Source organism: Gobio gobio, assembly GCF_949357685.1.
Source record: "Gobio gobio genome assembly, chromosome: 20".
In the NCBI taxonomy this organism is placed as follows: domain Eukaryota; kingdom Metazoa; phylum Chordata; class Actinopteri; order Cypriniformes; family Gobionidae; genus Gobio; species Gobio gobio.
The window spans coordinates 44,596,727-44,618,549 of NC_137113.1; the positions used below are offsets into that span (position 1 = coordinate 44,596,727).

The following is a 21,823-nucleotide window of genomic DNA, read 5'->3' on the forward strand; positions in this document are numbered from 1 at the left end:
ATGACTTTCCCAGAGCTATAGAGCAACCTCTGAGAATGACAGCTGTCTTCTGATTAGCTTTGTTATTTTATGATCTTTATTCAATGCTATATTGTTTTCTGGGGTAGGACAGTTCAACAGCTGAATGCCTCACTGAAGACTCATTATAAACACGCCCCATGCACACACACACACACACACACACACACACACACTGTCCCTCCCAGTCATGCTGCACTGGTTGTGTGTTCACCTACGACTCTTCCGTTCAGTGTCTGTTGGACGCGCCACACGCGGGATTAATGTGTGATGTGTTGAAGGAATGGCATGCCAGGGAACAGGTGTGTTTTGTTTTTTTGTTCATTTCCGTTCTTTCTCATCCTCATCTTCCTCTCCTCTCTCTCTGTCAGTTGTAGTTTCTCAGATTTTTCTTTGAATCGTTCTGTTTTCATTGTGTTAGCGTGACTATGGCTCAGGCAGGCCAGTGCTTCTCAACTGCTTTTGCTTCAAGACTTTTACACAGGATGTTGTGGTGACCCGACAGAATCAAAACTGATCATTAAAGTGATACTTCTGACTCTTGCTTTCTGATTGGATGAGGCGCGTTTGCAACTGTTGTAAAATCAATATAAACACACCTAATCACATTATATATTAATGCGTAACATTATAGGATAAAGAACTTTGAATTTTGAAGTTATTAATGACAGATGTAATTTTATATTTACATTGTTGTGATCTATCTATCTATCTATCCATCTATCCATCTATCCATCTATCCATCTATCCATCTATCCATCTATCCATCTATCCATCTATCATTCTTTCCTTCTATCTATCTATCTATCTATCTATCTATCTATCTATCTATCTATCTATCTATCTATCTATCTATCTATCTATCTATCTATCTATCTATCTATCTATCTATCTATCTATCTATCTATCTATCTATCTATCTATCTATCTATCTATCTATCTATCTATCTATCTATCTATCTATCTATCTATCTATCTATCTATCTATCTATCTATCTATCTATCGTTCTATCTATCTATCGTTCTATCTATCGTTCTATCTATCTATCGTTCTATCTATCGTTCTATCGTTCTATCTATCGTTCCATCCATCCATCCATCCATCCATCCATCTATCGTTCTATCCATCTATCCATCTATCCATCTATCCATCTATCCATCTATCCATCTATCCATCTATCCATCTATCTATCTATCTATCTATCTATCTATCTATCTATCTATCTATCTATCTATCTATCTATCTATCTATCTATCGTTCTATCTATCTATCGTTCTATCCATATATCTATCGTTCTATCCATATATCTATCGTTCTATCGTTCTATCTGTCTTTAAATTATAATCTTCACACTTCAAGCAGTTTGAAGTATTTTAAACTTTCAGAACAGTCGAGATAAAACTTCTTGTTGACAGATGTTCGCTCTGTTTCTCTATCCCTCTGTTTCTCTTTCCCTCTGTTTCTCTTTCCCTCTGTTTCTCATAGCTGTTAGCTGATGATATAGCGCAGTGTGAGCTGGTTGATGTAGTTTGTGTCTCTGTCAGTCTTTCCTGGAGCATCGTCTGTGTTCATATTCATGCAGCAGCACTAAAGAAAGACCGCAGGGTGATTTTATATCGCTTCGAGAACAGAGACGGAGATAGATGTTGCTCTGAGGATGAGGTGTCATTTAAGATCTGTGGGAAATCACTTATCGAATGCGGAATCCATAAGGATATCGTGGAAGACATGAAGCTCATAATTCACTTTTTCTGTTCCAGTGAGCTGGTTCTGCTGGTTTCACATTTCACTTGACTCAATTTCATTTTCTCTCTCTGTCCAGGGGGGTTAGGTCCAGAACTCGGCCCCCCTCCCTCAGTGGACGAGGCAGCAAACACGTTGATGACTCGTCTTGGCTTCCTACTCGGAGAAAAAGTGAGCGAGGGGTCTCAAGGGCCGCAGTACAGCATGGATGAGCCTGATGACGCACAGGTAGGCTATTCAACCTCACCTCCTGCTATAAATACACACCTCCCCCTATGATATATAAGAAACTCAGAAAAGGTGAATCTCACCTATTTCACCCTACGCTATTAAAAATGCATCTATCATCCGCACTCAAAATGGGAAATCTTTTTAGTTACTTTATTTTACACTTTTCACAGAGGAATAACACGTAAGTTTCAGAGGAATTTTTTCAGGCCTTCAACACACTGAGCCGAAACGTACGTGTTATTCCTCTGTGAAAAATTAAGTAACTAAAAAGAGCATTTTTAAAGTAATTAAAAAGATTTACACTCCAAAACTGGATACAAGGTGAGAGAGCACAGTGTAAACGACTCTGGAACTATTTTCCCCGACACTATTAAAAATAAAAGTTTTTATTGGCATCTATTATTCCATGAACATTCATAGAGCCCTTCCATTCAAATGAAGTGAATGCTGGACTGTCATGGCTGTCACAAAAATACAAAAAACGCAAATAAAAATGCCATCATCCTGAGGTGGATTAATCTAAAGCCAGTACACTTTTTTTTAATTTTTTAGTTTTTTTATAGTTGTAAATAAAACAGAGGTTGGAGTATGAGAATATTATTGCAGTTTTTCTACTTCAAAATGTCATGTTTAATTCAGTGTGTTACTTGCTGTTTCGTTGTAATTGTTTGCGAAATTTACTAGCAAATTCTTTCGGTTTTCTTCAGCAATTTCTCAAGTTTCTACACCAAAGTTTTCTTCAGTGTACATTCAAATACTACTGTGATTTTAAGGGCACCGACCGAATTACGTTGGTACTACTGAGCAGTGTTGGGGAAAGTTACTTTGAAAAGTAATGCATTACAATATTGCGTTACTCCCTTAAAAAGTAACTAATTGAGTTACTTAGTTACTTTTTAAGAAATGTAATGCGTTTCGTTACTTTTGCGTTACTTTTTCTCACCTGGGCTGGGCTTGTTTTTGTTTTTGTTTATAACAAAAAAGTTATATTTTTGTGCAACGGTAAAGACCTCTTCATACCAAAAATCTAGTAATTTTCATAATTAAAGGTCAGCAGCAAGACATTGGTAAATTAAATATAAAGGTAGATTATGCTTTTAATCATCACGTTTATCGAGAAAAATCCTGGAATGTTTTCATCAAAAACCTTAATTTCTTTTCGACTGCAGAAAGAAAGACATGGACATATTGGATGACATTGGATGAGTAAATTGTCAGCAAAATGTATCTAAAAGTGAACTAATCCTTTAATATCGAATCAAAACTAGTTAGCACAGTAATTGTACTAGAAAGGGTTTAATGACAAAATCTGGTTATAGTTACACTTAAAATAGTTACAAAATAAATGCATATAACTTATACTATTAATAGTACCCAGCATGAATAGAATGTTACCCGAGGGATAGAGAGGGAGAGAGATGCTTTAGAAAAGAGAAGATAGAAAGAGCCAGAGCAAAGAAGCCCCAGCGAAAGGAAGAGCCAGAGAATCAAGACCCAGAGCAACCGTTACAATCTTCTTTTATCCTTTCCTTAACCATGTGACTAAACCCAAACGTGAGACGTTCAAACAGAATTTAGCAAGAGTGGATAGTAAGAATTAGTTCAATCATCCACAGTCATTCAGCTTATTTATGTTGACAATGTGTAGTGAAATATAATTTCGTGTAGACTGGAGTTAGATGAGACCAGAACAAATTTCAATTTACATTTTACATTTTTTAATGCTACTTTTTAATATTGATATGATTATACCAAAACAATTATCAGTAAATAATGTAAAAAATGAGGATCAAAAGAAACAAACATCAAGGTAGAGATCATACATGATATCAGATGTCAAAATAAGATAAGCAAAAAATACAAACGGTTTCTTTGCATTTATTTTAAATGTATTGTCAGTATTGCGCTCACAGATCACGTAGGTAGCATACTTTTTTACTGTGTGTGTGTGTGGATGACCATGTCTGTCACACTCTAAAAAAAAAAAGGTTCTTGGCTCGTAATCATAGGGGAACCTTTTTTAGTGCTATATAGCACCAATTTTGGTGCTTCAGTGGTTCTTCAGCGGTTCTTCAGAGGTGCTATATAGCACCTTAGTCAAAGAACCGGTGAAGAAGCTCTGAAGAACCGCTGAAGAACCACTGAAGCACCAAAATTGGTGCTATATAGCACTAAAAAAGATCATTTTTGGTGCCATATAGAACCTTTTTTTTTTTTTGAGTGCAGCCACTACTGAAGACCATTTTTGACCCAGGAAAAACCCTGAAATGGCCCTTGTGGTAAGAAAGATGGGGGTTGAAACAGTAAAGCAAATAATCATTTTTGATTATTTTCAATCCTTCAATGCAGTGAAAAGAAACGTCCACAGTTTTCACAGTAAAAACCCTTGTTCTTCGAGGTGTCAGCTTTATTCAAAAATGATCTTCCCCTCCTGCGGTGAAGAGGGCACATATGGCATTCAGATGAGTTTACCTCTAATCAGGGAATTGCATAAGGACAGCCTCTTTGCTATTCCGCTCTGCTGAGACCGCAGTTTTCAGAATGCGATCGGCTCATTTTACTCATGTTTGCGTGCGAGAATGCTTTAAACAACAGGATCAGGATTCAACAGGAAATATAGTGTTGAATAACCACAGAGAGAGAGAGAGGGAGTGTGGACTGTCGCTCTGACCTTAAGTAGTTGTGAGCGTTTTAAGGCGAGGTGCTTTGCCTGTTGTGACGTTTGATGTTAATCGTGGGAGTGGGCAGATTAGCCGTGCCATGCTTCATTATGCCCTGCCTGGGGCCTGAGCGCCCACCTAACCCGATCCTGTCACTGAGCGTCACTGCAGTCCCTTCAGAGGCGGAGAGAGAGAGCGCTTCCTGCTGCCAGGCTGCCGACTTCCTGCGCTGATAGAGATTAATTGGTCAACTACAAACACAAGCACACACTGAGAGCGAAGGTTGTGTGTGCAGGGTCTAGGAGCCAGCGGGAGGATGAGTCCGTGTTCCACCCTGACCAGCAGCACCGCCTCCCCGCCCGCCTGCAGCCCGTGCTCCACTCTTCCTTCTGCTCCGGGACAGGCCATCACCAGCCCCACATCCACCCTGGAGAGCAGAGACAGCGGCATTATCGGTAAGATTGATTCTTCTGCTCACCACGGCTGTGTTTATTTGATCAAAAATATAGTCATATTGTGAAATATTATTACGATTTTAAATAACCATTTTCTATTTGAATATATTTTTAAAATGTAATTTATTCCTGTGATCAAAGCTGAAGTCTTCAGTGTCACATGATCCTTCAGAAATCATTCTAATATGTTGATTTACTGCTCAAGAAACATTTATGATTATTATCCTGGGCCGTTCCCACCTGGTGGAATGATCTCAATTCGTGCGGCCGAGTCTGTAGCCATTTTCAAAAAACACCTAAAGACACATCTCTTCCTGCAGCACCTGACCAATCAAGAATAGCACTTATCATTCTATTCATTTTTGGTCTGTCTTATTTATTTAAAAAAAAAAAAAAAACTGTCCTGTGTGTTCTGAGCTAGATTAACTGAGACTTGCTACAGCACTTGCATACTGTTGCCTTTGACTGTTCTAGTTGCTTCTTTTGCTCTCATTTGTAAGTCGCTTTGGATAAAAGCGTCTGCTAAATGACTAAATGTAAATGTATTATCAATGTTGAAAAAAGTTGTGAAAACTGACAAATTTTTTTTGTCAGGACTTTTGATACAATATCCCCTTGCAAAATATTGCAATATTTCCCTCATCCCTACTGAATTTAGGGTCAGTGTGGCAAAATAAGGGACACCCATTCATGACACCCAGACCCCCACAACCCCCCCAAAACAATTGCATCAAGGACTTCAACACACATAAATAATAAGTCATGAACTGATTATTTCAACAATGACAACTTGACAGCTCGATAATAAACCATAAGAAAACATGAGATCAAGTTTGTGAACTTGCAACAGAACACATTTAATAATATTTTACATTTGATTATTTTATTTATTTCTCTTTAGTAGCCTCTTTGGTGCACTTTAAAGGGATAGTTCACCCACAAATTAAAATTCTGTCATCATTTGCTCACCCTCTTGATGTTCTCATTCTTTCTTCTGCTGAACACAAGAGAAGATATTTTGAAGAAAGTTTGTACCTAGGCTGCTTTGGGTGCACCATTGACTTGCATAGTAGGAATTTCCTATGTGTTCAACATAACAAAGAAACTCGTACAGGTTTGGAACAACTTAAATGATGTAAATGATGACAGAATTTTCATTATTGGGTGAACTGTCCCTTTAAGCAGTCATTCTGGAATCACTTTTTTTTTTGACAATTCTGAAATTCAAATTTATATTAATTTCCTTAAATTATGACTATATGACTATGTAATTATTTGTCCCATTTCTCTCTCTCTCTCTCTCTCTCTCTCTCTCTCTCTCTCTCTCTCTCTCTCTCTCTCTCTCTCTCTCTCTCTCTCTCTCTATATATATATATATATATATATATATATATATATATATATAAATATATATATATATATATATATATATATATATATATATATATATATATATAAATATATATATATATATATATATATATATATATATATATATATATATATATATATATATATATATATATAATTTTTTTTTTTTTTTTCAATTTCATAAACTTTATAGGACAGGATTATTTATTATGTATGATTAATATAGCCTAGCTAAATGATACATGAATAATAGCATTAATTAGGCTATAATCTATTAATTAACCTGTCTAATGTCTAAAAATATATAATAATTCTGTCTGCCAAGCTCTGATAATATATTGAATTATATAATATATATATATTATCCATAAAAAAAAAAACAATAGGCCTGTACCTTTAGAAGCACGGATGTGTCTGTCAGTGTCAACTGAAATTCTTCTCTGAAAAGTGTGCAGGTTCATCATGAGTTACTGGACAGACCCATTGATACCTTCTTTCTTTTCAGCCCTATATCTGGAGATCCTCTTGTGCTCAAACAGTAGACGCGAGCTCAACATGTTTTTAAAAAAACACGCACGTTTACAGCGCATGTTCTCGAGACTTCGTCGCGATGGCAACAAAGCCGCTAAAACACAATCATGTGCAAATGAGCTTCTGTACTACTTATTGTTAAATTATTTCTTTATATTTGCTATTAGTATTCTCCACACTGCAAAATCCTCATGTGTTTATTGAACTATGTGTGGACCTATTTAAAATACGGGACAAATCGCATCGATTCCGTATTTTCATGGGACGGGTGGCAACCCTGACTGAATTTGATCATCTAATATCACCGTCTTAATGCATTAAACCACATAAAAAAAAAATCACATCAAGTGTTTTAGAATGTCCTTCTGTTTTAAGTGCGGCGGGGCTGTATCATAGACTGTAAAAAAATATGAGGACGTCACCCATAGGATTCTGAAGAGCAGTTTTGAAGTGTAAAGTAGGGACGAGCTGGCTGTTGCCAACAACCAACCTGTCACTCAAAGTGGCCACGCCCTTATTATGCAGAACTTTAATGCTTTATATAATGTAAACGAAAGAGTTATAAAAAAATTCACCCCCCTCACAGTCGTCATGAAGGGCAAAATTAGCCGTATAGACCAACACCACAATTTGTACCAGACTGTAAACATGTTTTTTTCTGCTGTAAAGTTGGTCATTTTAACATGAGCTCAATGAGATTCTGCTCCTTCTGGAGCCAGTCGATGAATTGCAGTTTAAGTCACTTCAGTATCGGCTTCAAGAGAAACTGCGGGAGGTTGCCGCTTGGGCTGTATGTTGATCGCAAGTGGCCAAAACTTGCAGTTTGTTCACATCTACATCAAATTTTTCTCCCTTTGAGAGGTAATCTAAATATGCATGCTTGAAACGGATGTAAAATTGACAGGCCATGGCTATTTTGCCCTCCAGGTCTCTGAATTAGTGTGAAAAATACAATGAGGTGTTGTGCACTACGCGTGCTCGGATAATGCACTTGTTTAATGAAGAAAAAAATCACTGAAACAAAAATGCTATTCCACTTGCTGCCGTTAGTGGTGCACTTTAGCTGTAAACACTTTAAAATTAGGTCCCTTACAATATGTATTAATCTTTTTTAATAAAAATACAACTGTTCATAGTTAGTACATGTTTGCTCAGGTCCATTAAATAATATTAACAGAAGCAACTTTTGATTCAGATATGGTAATAGGCGTTTAGTTACACTCTTTAGGCAGTAGACCAATCACAACAGACCGGGTCGTCTGACCAATCAGAGCAGGGTAGACTGATGGTAAGGAGGGGTTTAGAGAGACTCAATCTTCATACAAACCATTTCCAGACTCTTTGAGGTAATGTGCAATGTATATTATGAGTGTTTTTTGACCTTGGATGCATGTAAACCTATCGCAGGAGACTCCAAAACAACATTAGAAACCTTTAAAATGCCATTATAATAATATATTAGTAAATGTTGCAATGAACATTAACGTTCACATGAAGTATTGTAGTTAACTAATGTTAACAAATGAAACCTTAATGAAAAGTGTTACCAATATTTTTGAGGCTCAAAAGCTCTGCGTTTTCCACACACGTCTTAAGACAAAGCAATGAACGCCAAGCCAAATGATGCTTGCAAATCTGAGGGGTTCTGCAAGAGCTTAATTGGTGCAATCCATTTTCATACAGTATATTCAAATCCAGCTCCTCCAGGGAAATTATCATTTCTAACAGAATTTTCTTGTCGCAACTTTACACACACACAAAAAAAACACAAATCTTGACAGCTCCTCTCCTTCATCTTTTCCCTTTTCCCAGCCACCCTGACCAGTTACTCGGAGCCGGTGGACAGGAGCGGGAAGCACGGCGATGGCTCTCGAGGCAGCAGCCTGAAGCTCTGGCACTCGCACAGATCAACTCTGGACTCCAGCTTGTACCGCGTGGACGAGAACATGGCCGCCTCCACCTACAGCCTCAACAAGATCCCTGAGCCCAGCTCCGCCCACTATTCCTCTCACCCCACCCCACTCTACCTCATGCCCCGCCCTAACTCGGTGGCAGGTGAGTCTTAAGCCCCACCTCCTCTGGTTATGGATGTTTGTGTGCTGTTGTTCATCTCTTTATCAATCATGATTGTGATTTCCTGTTGTGCCACTCGATGCACATAACAATCCCGCTGCTTTGGGAACAGCTTCCTGCGGCAAATCCCAAACACACAACAAAAGATATTTGTACGTCATGTTGATCACTGGGGGACATTCAGAATATAAGCTTTGGATCTGTTTCAGTTCATGACTTTTGGAATTTGAATTGAATTAAAGGTACACTATGTAACTTCTTTTTGGTCACACTTTAGTTTAGGGCCAATTCTCACTATTAACTTTTGCCTCAATAAACTCCTAATTACTGCTTATTAATAGTTAGTAAGGTAGTTGTTACGTTTAGGTATTGGGTGATTATGGGACGTGAATATGAACACGCATAATAAGGCATTAATTAGAGCTTTATAAGTACTAATAAACAGACAATATCCTAGTATATGCATGGTAATAAGCAACTAGTTAATAGTGAGAATTGGACCCTAAACTAAAGTGTTACCATATTGCCAAATCTCTCTAACAGAGTTGATTGTAAAGCATTATATGCTGTGAAAGGTCATTTCATTATGGTTGTTGCACAACCAAAACAATGTTCGAAGCCATTCGGTCCGTTGTGGCACCGCTGCCGAATATCCAGAAGTTAAAGCCGGAGTAAGAACAATCTTTGCTGAGTTTTATTGGTGGCCATGATGTTGTGGCCCTCCTCCCCATGGGGTTCGGGAATGATTTTCCAGCTCGCTCTGTTAGCGGTGAAGGAGTTGGCTAAGGCTAGCGATGCTAAGCTGATAGTTGTTGACACACGCATGACATACGTCACGACCAAACGTTAGTTATTGGTTATGACAGATCCAGAGCGGCTCTGGGCAGATCCAATAGTTTTAAACTTCAACAGAGTACCGCCTTCAAGGAAGTAAACACTTGTCAATGGAGAGTGGCCAGACTCTCTGTACAAATGAAATGTATGAGAGTCTGGTAGGACCAGGCTAACCGTGCATCTTTAACCACAAACTACTGGAAGTTGAATTGGAATTATAAGAAAAATTGAAAGGAAACAGTCACACAAATATGAGAGTTAATTCATTAAATGTAATGAAATATTCATAAAATATGTCAAATGTTTATAGGTTGCACTAATTTACACTAATTTATAATGTATTATTGTTGTGGTATTTATTATTCTTATTACAATCATTTATTAGTAATAAATACTACTAAATAATAAATACTTGAAATGCAATCTATAAAACTACTTATTTTATGAATACTTCATGTTAGTATATATATATGTATATATTTAAGAAATATTTGCATGTATATATATTTATATTTATATAAAAATAAGCATTTTATATATAAATATAACACATTTTTCATAAATATATACATGCATGTGTGTGTATTTATTGATATATACATAATAACACAGTACACACATATATTATGTAAACACAAACTTTTATTTTGGATGCAATTAATCGTGATTAATCGTTTGACAGCACTAATATATAATTATTATAATATATTATAATTAATTATATATTATAATTATAATAATTATATATATATAAATATAAATTAATGTACTTTACATTTAATGTAAATAAATGTTTGATACAACCTATAAACATTAATTGTTTAAAGAGCAACCTATAAACTTTTACATATTTTTTGTAATATTTCAAAGTACATATGTATGATTATGTGTATACATATAATATACATTGTGTATATATATATATATATATATATATATATATATATATATATATATATATATATATATATATATATATATATAAATATAAATATATATATATATATATATATATATATATATATATATATATATATATATATATTAGGGGTGGCACGGTTCACAAAACCCACGGTTCGGTTCGTATCACGGTTTTAGGGTCACGGTTTTCGGTTCTGTACGGTTCTTGTTGTTGTTGTTTTTTAATCGTTAACACTCCAGAAATTTACTTCAGCATATGGTATATATGGCTTAATCATCCACAATTTAGGATACAGTTTTAAAAATTGTTATATCAAGTTGTTTCCTAACTGGCTGTCTACCTAGTCTGACACATTGGCGTAACATTTTTCATGTTAATCATTTCAATTTTGATCAGAACCATACACTGTGGCTTTTCAGCTGACCTGATGAACACATTTCACCATGAAGTGTCCCATGTGTTTCACAATCACCATATGACATCCAGCGCTGTGAAAAAATAACATAAAATACACGAAAACACAACACTGCCAGAAGTTTCTGCCCAAACTTAAAAGGCATGTTTAAATTATTAGAACTAGAAGCATATCTTAAATGTTACATTTATCATGTGAACTTATATACAACATATGCATGTGTGTATGAGACATCAAAGCACGAGACAGACAGGGGTCGGAGGAGAACACCGGAAAATGTGACAGAATGGACTATATTTGCCTGTATTTGCAATCCACGAGCCGAGGTTCAGCTGCGCGACTCGCGAGAGTGTGTGTATGCGCAACGGGCACGCGCGGCGCGGCTCCCGCTCTCCTCCTGCACTGCTAGTGCATCCTCCAACTCTGGGCAGCCTTCCTTATCTCTCCCACTTTCATTTCTACATGTGAAGTGACCTGCAACACTCCACTTTTACTTTACTGTATGTCCACACACACCTCTTATTTCGCGCGAAAAGCACACCCACTGTCTGAGGTAACATAGGGGCACGAGGATACATTGCGCATGCGCGAACCGTGCGACGCACACACTCCGAACCGAGACAAGCGAACCGAACGGTTCGGTTTTTTTCCATGTACCGTGCCACCCCTAATATATATATATATATATATATATATATATATATATATATATATATATATATATATATATATATATATATATATATATATATATATATATATATATATATATATATATATATATATATATATATATATATATATATATATATATATATATATATATATATATATATATATATATATATATAATCTATTACTTTTGTTGTTCACATTTTTATGGGTAATTCGTACTGAAAAATTAAATGTTTCCTTAAATGTCATTCAACTTCCTTATATTTAATTCATAAGGAATTTAAAAGGCATTGTTATATATATAATACTAAAACATTAATAATATAAATTAATGTACTATACAGTTAATGTAAATAAATGTTTGATACAACCTATAAACATTAATTGTTTAAAGAGCAACCTATAACTTTTTTCATATTTTTTGTAATATTTCAAAGTACATATGTATGATTATGTGTATACATATAATTTATATTATGTGTATATATATATATATATATATATATATATATATATATATATATATATATATATATATATATATATATAATCTATTACTTTTGTTGTTCACATTTTTATGGGTAATTCGTACTGAAAAATGAAATGTTTCCTTAAATGTCATTCAATTTCCTTATATTTAATTCATAAGGAATTTAAAAGGCATTGTTGATTCATTCTGAATGGCTCACAACCCCTGGCGTCCAGGTTAATGCACTCTCCAGTGTCCAATCCGGTAACACCATTACAGCTTCAGCGCAGCTCCAGCTCAACTCAATCATACAAGTGTGTTCGCTCACAGCCACTCATTGCCATCAAACTGCAGTTAGTGATGGCATCGGCCCGGGTCATGGACTATATGTTTTAGCTCTGCACTGCCGGGGTGGCGTTAACAGGAGATAAGAGGCGTCTAATAGCGGCAATAATGATGAGTCTTCTGGAATAGAGCTCCCTCAAGTAAAAGCTAAATCTGTATGATGATGTTGATATGTCTCTTATATAACACAGCGCCTCTTCATTCCTGGCTGATTGTGTTATTGTCCAAGTAATCAGCATTGTTTTATTTATGAGAAGAACCTTTTTTAGGAGAGCGAGAAAGCAGTGAGTTATGGTTATCTCAAAAGAAAGTGGCTCTCAAAAGGGCAAGTGATATAAAAGATTATTTGTTAATGGAGGAAACGGCTGGTATTCACGCTCAGTGATCAGGAGTGATGCAGTTGCTCTGAAAAACCATCCAGCTCTGGCAGCGGCGTTAAACGTTTGGCAGAGCTCGTTTTGGCCAGCTGTTTAGAACGGCCTCAAAAACATACTATAGGATCTAAAGATGAATTTTTCTTTTTATTGTACCAGAATATTTGTCATATTTAGTTAACACACAAATGGGAAAGTGCTCATCCTAATGCGTTTCACACCCATACGACTTTATTCTCTGTCACAGAAAAGGTGACTTTTTGAAGAATATCCTGGCCTCTCTTTTCATATAATAAATTGAATGAATACTTGGGTTGTCAAGCAAGTGATGTCTGAAGAGGACATTTGTTTTTAATGACCTACAAGTTCGACTGAGCCATGATAAACTTGTAAGTATATGTTGTCTAAGCTGCCCCCCCCCCCACCCCCAAAAAAAGAGACGCTTTTTGATTTTTTTTTTTTTATAAATTCAGTTTTGAGAGTGTGTAACTCAGGCCCTGTGAGCTCTAGCACCCTGCAGACAGTTTGAGCTGTTTCCACTAAATTACAGAAAATAGTGGAAAAAAGAATTTTGTCTGTGTCATGTTGCATGCAAGATTTATTCAAATGGTTCTGAAGAGAGGATACCGACCCCACCATATACAGTAGTATAAATGCAATATCCCAGTGTCATTCAATTAATTTAATATGCTGGAAACAGCCCAAACTGTCTGCAGGGTGCTAGATCTCACAGGGCCTGAGTTACACACTTTCAAAAATGAAAAAAAAAAATCAAAAAGCGTCTCTTTTTTTATTACAAATATTACAGCTCAGACAACCTATACTTACATGTTTATCACTTTTAGCTGTGTTTTATGTAACTTCAAAGGGTTTCCTGTAAAATGACACGAACATTTTGAACTTAGACCTCTGCATGTGTGTATGAGAAGCTTTTCAATTTGGGTATGCCAAATCCAGGCTGAAATGGTACCAGAGTAATTTAGTGTAAATACGTTACTTTGTGTAAAAAAAATTATGCAAATCTCCAGAAAGAAGAGACTCTAAGCTTTCAAATGGTACCACAAATGAGGTCAGAGCTCCTCCACAGACATTTCAAATTGAAAGTATATACATGACGATGTACAGGGTCCGCGGACTTTAACTGGTTAAGGCTAATTCTTATTTTTCTCAGTTATTTAGCTTTATTTCCAGATTCGATCATTGGCCCGTTCTTACGTACTAGAGCACGTACACACCTCTTCAAAAACCGGTGCTTTAAACCTCTTGACAAACTAAAAGACATAAATGACATTGGTATGTATTTGAAATAAAATATATAGATTGTACTAAATGTCAGCTTGCTTAATTTGCTCAAGATAAGGATTTATTAAGTTCACGTCATGCAAAGAAGAAACTCTGCTTCTAACCACAGGTCGAAAGCTGTCGTTGCAACCACATACGTTTACGAATGTTCGTTGGAACGATGGTTTCAGGAAACACAGACTTATTGAACTATGTTGATAACGACGGAACTTGCGACCATAGTTGGTTAACAATGCTTTTGGGAAACGCACTGGGGTTGTCAAGCTCCAAAATGACAAAAAACACCTTAAAATGAGCATGTAAGTTGGTCCATATGATTTGATGGTCATACGAGAAGTGGATGAAGTCATTATTCATTCAGTCATTAATGTTCCCTTCCACTGATGTTTTGAAAAATTGGCTACAAAAGTCATATGGGTACCATTTGATACCAAATATCATTGGTCCTTGTGATTAAAACCACCACGTTTGGCGTCAGAACTTATTACATAAGTCTAAGTCATACAACATTATCAAATGGCTTCATAAGTCCTCCAGTATAGCGCATAGATGATTTTTAATATATTTGCATGGTGTTTTTTGTCAATTTCGAGCTTGACAGCTCCAGTTCACTGTCACTTTATGGAAAAAAGGCGTCCAGGGTGTTTTTAAAAAATAATTTTACTCCACGGAAGAAAGAAAGTCATCCGGGTTTGACATGACATGAGGGTGAGTAAATACATCAGAATTGTAGAAAGCACATTAGTTTGTCTAGGTCACAGACAGTGATGATTGTTTATTCAGTGCATGCAGTGCAGCTAGGCATCGTGGGAGCAGATGTACTCATTAAACATGTATCGTAACGTGTCTTTTACATCAGTCAGTCATAGAATCACAATGAGGCAAATCTCCATGGTGGCCGTCTGGATGTTTTTTCAATGCTAAGCCTGTAGTAACGCAGACTTAATGTAACCTAATAGTATTATAGAGTTGAGCGCTGTAAGAGACACCAGAGATTAAAGCCCTATTCGAATGGGACTAGTTTTTCCAGAGGAGGTTCGCTTTTTGATTTTAAACTCGTCCGAACATGTCTGCTTTTGTCACACAGCCACAGTAAAAATTAACAAGCAAATTGCCATTTTTGGAAAACAGTTTGGAATATCTGTGACTGTGATATTTTTTCTTAAAGTCCCCCTGTAGTCAATATCCCTTAAACTCATCTTTGATCACTGTGAAAATGTTTTATTCATACCTTAAAATAGCTTGAATGTAACTCTACACCCTTGCTTCATTTAGTAGGCTATTTGTGGATAGATGAAAATGCTAGAGTCGACGTGGGGGAAAACACAGTCCATTCCCCCACAATGTAAATGGATGGGGTTAACCCAGTTTAGCTGGTGTAGAATCATTTTTGCCGCTTGACAGAGCAAGATATATAGACAAACTGAGCCGTATTGGGTCAGATTGTCCGTACAGTATCTGTGACTGATAAACGACTCAACGGAATCAATTGCAATGTGTCATTTTCTCATCAAAATACATGCAGCTCCGCTGACCCCCATATAGGTATGACATGCCAACTTCATAAATCACCCAGTCTTACGATGAACACGTTTAAGTGTTCCTGACTTTAATGGATTAAAAGTATGCATTACATACATTTAACGTTTTAAAATGATCATAAAATGTGTCTTGTGTTATGAAATCGATATTTGGAGTTGACATGTCAGTGTCACAATATTATTAGAATTACTGATTATAGCAAAGTTTTTTATTTACTTTTTTATAGCAACCGTCTTCATCAAAAGACTGGGTGATTTATGAAGTAGCCGATATGTCGTGTAATATTTGTGGGAGCAGCTGCATTTTGACCAGAAAATGTACAAGTGTCGTACATGTAATGTGACTATCAGCTTGAAGCACAAGCATGAGCCCAGCCCTTCCCATCATGAAATGAAGAAGACTTTTGAATGTTTTGTACATTAATAACCTCACGCATTATGTGGGTATTTGATCGCTCATCGTGAAAAACTTAACTTTAACGATAACTTGTCCTGCATTTCTGACGCAGTTCGAGTCCCGTGACAAGTATGACTTTATTGGCGTTTTGTTCAACAAACTTTTGCCATTCAATTAATGAAATCTCTTTTTTTAATCTTTACAATAATACCAGCATCATGTAGTGCAAATGTTTAAAGGGGGGGTGAAACAATCAGTTTCAGTCAATCTCATGTCAATCTTGAGTACCTATAGAGTAGTATTGCATCCTTCATATCTCCAAAAAGTCTTTAGTTTTATTATATTTATAAAAGACAGATACGCTGTACCGAGTCTTTCCGAAAAAACCTGAGCGGCTGGAGGCGTGTGGGCGGAGCTAAAGAGTCACGATTTGCGCTGAGAGCGTCTGAAAGCTATGACATACTTAAACGTGGAAAAAAAAACATTATCCTAAATAAACCATTGAGATCAATCAGATTTAGCCATACATATATGATCCAGAATCAGATCTAGAGGCTGAAATTGAACAGGAGAAGCAGCAACGACGACTACAGCAGGACGTCTCAATGGTATGTAATGTAACTGTAACTTATATATGCTTAGCGGCTTGTCATGCGTGAGTTTTACAACATTTGTGTGCGTTTACTCATGGTTTATGAGGACATGATTTGGTCGACTGTATGCGATTTAATGTTAGCAGTAGCTAGTGTAACGGTTTTGCATGTCAGACTAGTGCGTGTTTACATAGAAAAACAATGGAATAGTAGTGCATTTGAATGAACTAACAACACAAAGACATTTGAAGCAGTTTTACTCACCGCCTGCTTCCAATATATGACTGTGAACCTTAATCGCTGGGACTGCTCCATCTTTCAGCATTAGGCGAGCTACAAATCCAGCGTCGAACTGGGCCTTGTTTATAAACCACTGTCGCCAAAATGCAGGGAACAGACAAAAACACTTGGAAAAACAAACTCCATCCACTGTCCCATTAACACTGGGTTCTTTGGGAAGCTATGCAAGGTTGTCTTGCCCTGACAACCAAAAACACACATCTTTGGTGACATTGTTGATTTCGTTTTCCCTAAAGCGTTTTCTCTTTCGCTCTAGTCGCGCGCGCGCGCCCTTCCAGGAGAAGAGTCCATACGGCCCGTACAAGGACATTCTGCCCTTGCTGACGTCACTTTGGCCCATTCTCGGAAAAAACTTTCCGAAACTTATGAGAAACCGGAAGGAGTATTTTTGGCACAGAAATACTCCATCAAACATCCAACGTTTTTAAAAAAAAAACTTTGTCCATGTTTAGGATGGAAATCCAAGTTTTTAACGGTGTAAAAAGCTCAGTATGCATGAAACAGCATTTCACACCCCCCCCCCCCCTCCCTTTAATTGTAAAGGACGTATTGCAGGCTTTCGGAATTGACGAACGACTGTTTATTTGGCAGTATAAATCTTCAGATCAGGGTTTTTTTTTACTTACTAGAGGTGCAGAACGCCACATGGCAACTTTTCGGGACTGCACCAAGCATAAATAAATCATAATTGCTACAAAGAGTAAAGATAAAGCGTCTAACAAGGTCTACGTGCATTCATTCTAATGGCTTGTTTTCCCCCACGGCATATGGCGGATATTACGTTTTGTGGGCGTTCCCAGTCATGCCAACCAAGTCTATGGTAATGCGCTTTATGTATCGCTCTCTACAATGTCAGACACATAACACATGGTAAATAATATGATTAGCATTTGCTTGACTACGTTATCGAACAGATAATAATGTGTTGCTAATGTTTCACAAACCATGTGCCCTTTCGCCATCTCAGTCTGCCTTCTAAAATCAGAAACGTTTTGAACATCATAGAACGTCAGTTGAGAAAGCCATTTAGTTCATCATAACATCGTAATATACACCATATCGTCGCTGTCCGATGAAAACCACGTATGTCCATTTTGCCGATTTTGAGATTTTTCGACGGATTGAATGTCCAGGTTCATTTCCGTATACAGTATGCTTCACATATCTAAATGGCCAATGAAAAGTTGTGAAATCATGTCATCTGATTTTCACGTATATCCATTTGGTGTCAAAGCTGTCAATCACGCCGCGTATCTCCCCGCCCTGTGGAAGCATCTCGCCGGGCTCGTGAAGTTTCATCGAAGCTCAGCACTGGATTGCCGAAAGTACGACATTGAAGCTCTCCACAGTTTAGTTCTAATCTAGTTCTTCACAGATTAGTTTGCTTGCTAGTATGTAAATAAACTCGGTCTCATTGATAAGATTCAAACTTTTTTTTTCTTAGTCAAACTGATCAAATTATAGCCTGTAATGCTACTGTCATGGTTGTCACTAGAACATGCCTCACTCATACTGCTATCACCAGAGGCTGAGAATGTCCAGCTCGTATTCCTCTGTCAATATGAAACCACACTTGGCCATTCTAATTAATGATCGGAAGAACGCGTACCGACCACCGTTACTGTAAAATATGCACGTATGTCCATTTAAACTCAATTTTGGTAAAATGTGGATTACCGGTATATCATTACACTGGCAAGAATATGGTTACATGTAAAGATGCCGCACCAAGTATGACAACGCTACATTCAACTGCTTTTGAAATACTGTGTTTTTTTCACTTCCTGAAAAGTAACCGTTTTGGACATACGTGAGTTTCATCGGGCAGCGACGATATGCATAATTCACCCGCTATATTGCTAAATGTACCTGATTTTTCATATCAACAGAAAAATATAACCTGCTTCTCTTGAGACTCTCCTTCTTCAGAGCCATCAGAGTTAATGATATGCTAAAACCCGCCCACATGTCGATGTGATTGGTTACAAGGTAGTTTGTGACGTCAGAAACACCAACGATTTTAACCGTGTTTTTGAGACTGTCTTTGGTTCACTGCAGTTTTAAAGAGAAAACACTCAGCAATGGTGTTGACTTATGAATTTGCACATGCATGGTTTGTCTTAAAGCATATTAAAACACCACATAGACATTAATAACTTGATTTTCACCACAGGGGGCTTTAACTCTTACCAAAGCTGAATTTGTTAGCCCACATTGCCTTTGTATTTAGACCTTAAAAACGTATTAATTTTTCTCACTCCATTGGCAGGTATATGTCTTGTCTTAAGCATAAACTCACTTAATTTTGATACTTTTTTTAAACATCTTAAAGAGGACCTATTATCCAATTTTACATGTTCATCTTTCTTCAGGGCCAGATTTACTAACAGTTTTTTTTTTTTACTTTAAAAACTACTGTCAGGATTGACTAAAGACATGCAGTGATAAATTAGCCCTGAAAAGGCGTAGACAGGGTTATTTTTACGGCTGATCTTATTGCATATGAATTTTCAGGCGCAAAATTCAAGGCATGAGAGTATTTAAATGAATCATGCAAGGTGATTTACTGGTGTTTGTGCCATTATTTACCGCCCAAAAAAAGTGCGTCTTAAACCAGACGCTAACTGATAGATTGCGTTGGTCATTATGGAAATGATCCGTCTGCGTCTGTGTTCATTAATTTGTGCGTTGTCTTCACGCGCTAAACTTTACACTACCATCTGCGCTTTAATGGAATCACGATAATTTGCCTCTGTTTTGTAAATCTGGCCCTTAGTGTGTGTTGTTGCTGTTTGAGCATGAAAAAGCTCTCAAAGTAAAAAAAAAAACACCCTCCAGCGGGAGTTCTTCTCTATATCAGTGTCAGTGTTTCTCAACTCCCTGAAATGCCTCCATTGTAGTCTGGAGTTTTCTTCCAGGAACGAACACGTCACTATATTTGTCACGATTCACCAGTGAGAATGCCCCTGATTACCCCCAGAGGGCACGCCACCCCGGACTGTCATTCCATCAAAGACTACATTACCCATAATCCTTTGCCCGGACTCATCAGCACTCATTTTTACACCTGTGTCTCATTTACCTCATTACCTCTGCCTATATCTAGCCTGTTCACCCTGTCATTCACTGCGAGGTTTTGTATTAGTGTTAATTTCGTCAGACGAGACGAGACTAGCTAAATATGTTCGTCAACAACCTTTTTTTCCATGACTAAGATGAGACGTTGACGAGACTGCACCAATGTCCAAAAACGCTGACTAAGACTAAATTAACATGCACTATTGTTGACGAAAAAGGACGAGACTTAAATGTTTTGCATACAATAAAAACTAAGATAAAATCTCTCTTCATTTTCGTCTACAATCGTCTCTAAAATATTTTGAAAGAGTTTGCGCTGTTGCTCAAGTACAGGTCTCATACTCCTCCTGTTGCTGTCAGGCTGTCATCACGTGGTTCACGGAGCGCTTGATACTTCTAGCGCTGTGTCAATACATTTGAATGGCTTAAGCCGCGGATACACTATACAGGTGTTTGCTAGCCTGGATGCCAGCCGAACTTAGCACCATTTAGCAACATTTGAGGTCGGGCAGTTCGGTCTGGACTTGATCCGTTGTGGAGCAACTATGCCCGAACAGAAGCTGTTCGGACGATAGACCGTAAAAAAATATGGACGACACGACTTCATTGACTTCGCTGACCAGAGTTGAAGCTTTCGTAGGCCGCTCACAGCGCTGACATCTTGGGTCCGAGTCTGCGCAGTAGAGAACAGGAAGTAGAGGCGCGATTATCAAAAGCCCGCCCACACTCTCACAGATGCAGAACAATTCATTATGTTGGTGTGAAATAAACAGTTATGGAAATGTAAAAATTAAAGCCAAAGCTCCAATCTCCTCCCAAAATCCTGAAAAAAGTCAGTTAGTGCCTCAGTGACAACTTCACTCAGAGAAGCCGTCAATCTCAGCTGTCAATCATGACGTCACACCCCCCAATTTTATAGTATCAAATAACTCACTAAAACTCAACTTATTTAAAAAAAGAAAACACTTGAAATGAAATCATCGTGATAAAAACTGCCTAAAATGACAGAAACCATCTTTAGGAAACCATTATTTTAAGTGTAATGTAATTGTTTAGTGTGTCTCACGTCCATTCTAATACATGGAGAGAGGTGGGGTTTATGAGCTATACTGGGACCAACCACCGGGGGGCGATCGAGGCGCAGAGGCTTCAGGTTCTGAGAGGGACGGCGTTTGGGGGGGTAAAATGTGTGTTTTTTTGGCAGGGTTGCCTGCTAAAATTCGCAATCCTGTGTCTAAATATCACATAATTGGGGTCGCTTCAACCCGCAGATATGGAGAAACAGCCCGCGGGAAAAACGCAGACTTGACAACACTGTGTGCAGTTGAATTCTGTTGACATTTGACTTGTCAAGTCAAGTCAACTTTATTTATATAGTGCTTTTAACAACGCAGATAGTTTCAAAGCAGTTTCACAGTGTTAAACAGGAAAATAATGCAACAGAATTTTATTCGGCCGGACAGCCGCCCTGGAGAAAACGGCGATGTCATCAGTT

General features: G+C 37.3%; 1 protein-coding gene across 1 annotated transcript in view; it reads left to right on the forward strand.

Moving 5' to 3' along the window:
- The first annotated feature begins 234 nt into the window (after window positions 1–234).
- tanc2b (tetratricopeptide repeat, ankyrin repeat and coiled-coil containing 2b) overlaps window positions 235–21,823 on the forward strand; it is a 94,483-nt gene continuing 72,894 nt past the window's right edge. Inside the window, exons 1-4 of the mRNA XM_079801649.1 lie at window positions 235–320; window positions 1,842–1,990; window positions 4,949–5,108; window positions 8,823–9,065. Coding sequence (XP_079657775.1) covers window positions 302–320; window positions 1,842–1,990; window positions 4,949–5,108; window positions 8,823–9,065 — 571 coding nt within the window. The 5' untranslated portion in view covers window positions 235–301. The remainder of the gene's footprint in view (window positions 321–1,841; window positions 1,991–4,948; window positions 5,109–8,822; window positions 9,066–21,823) is intronic.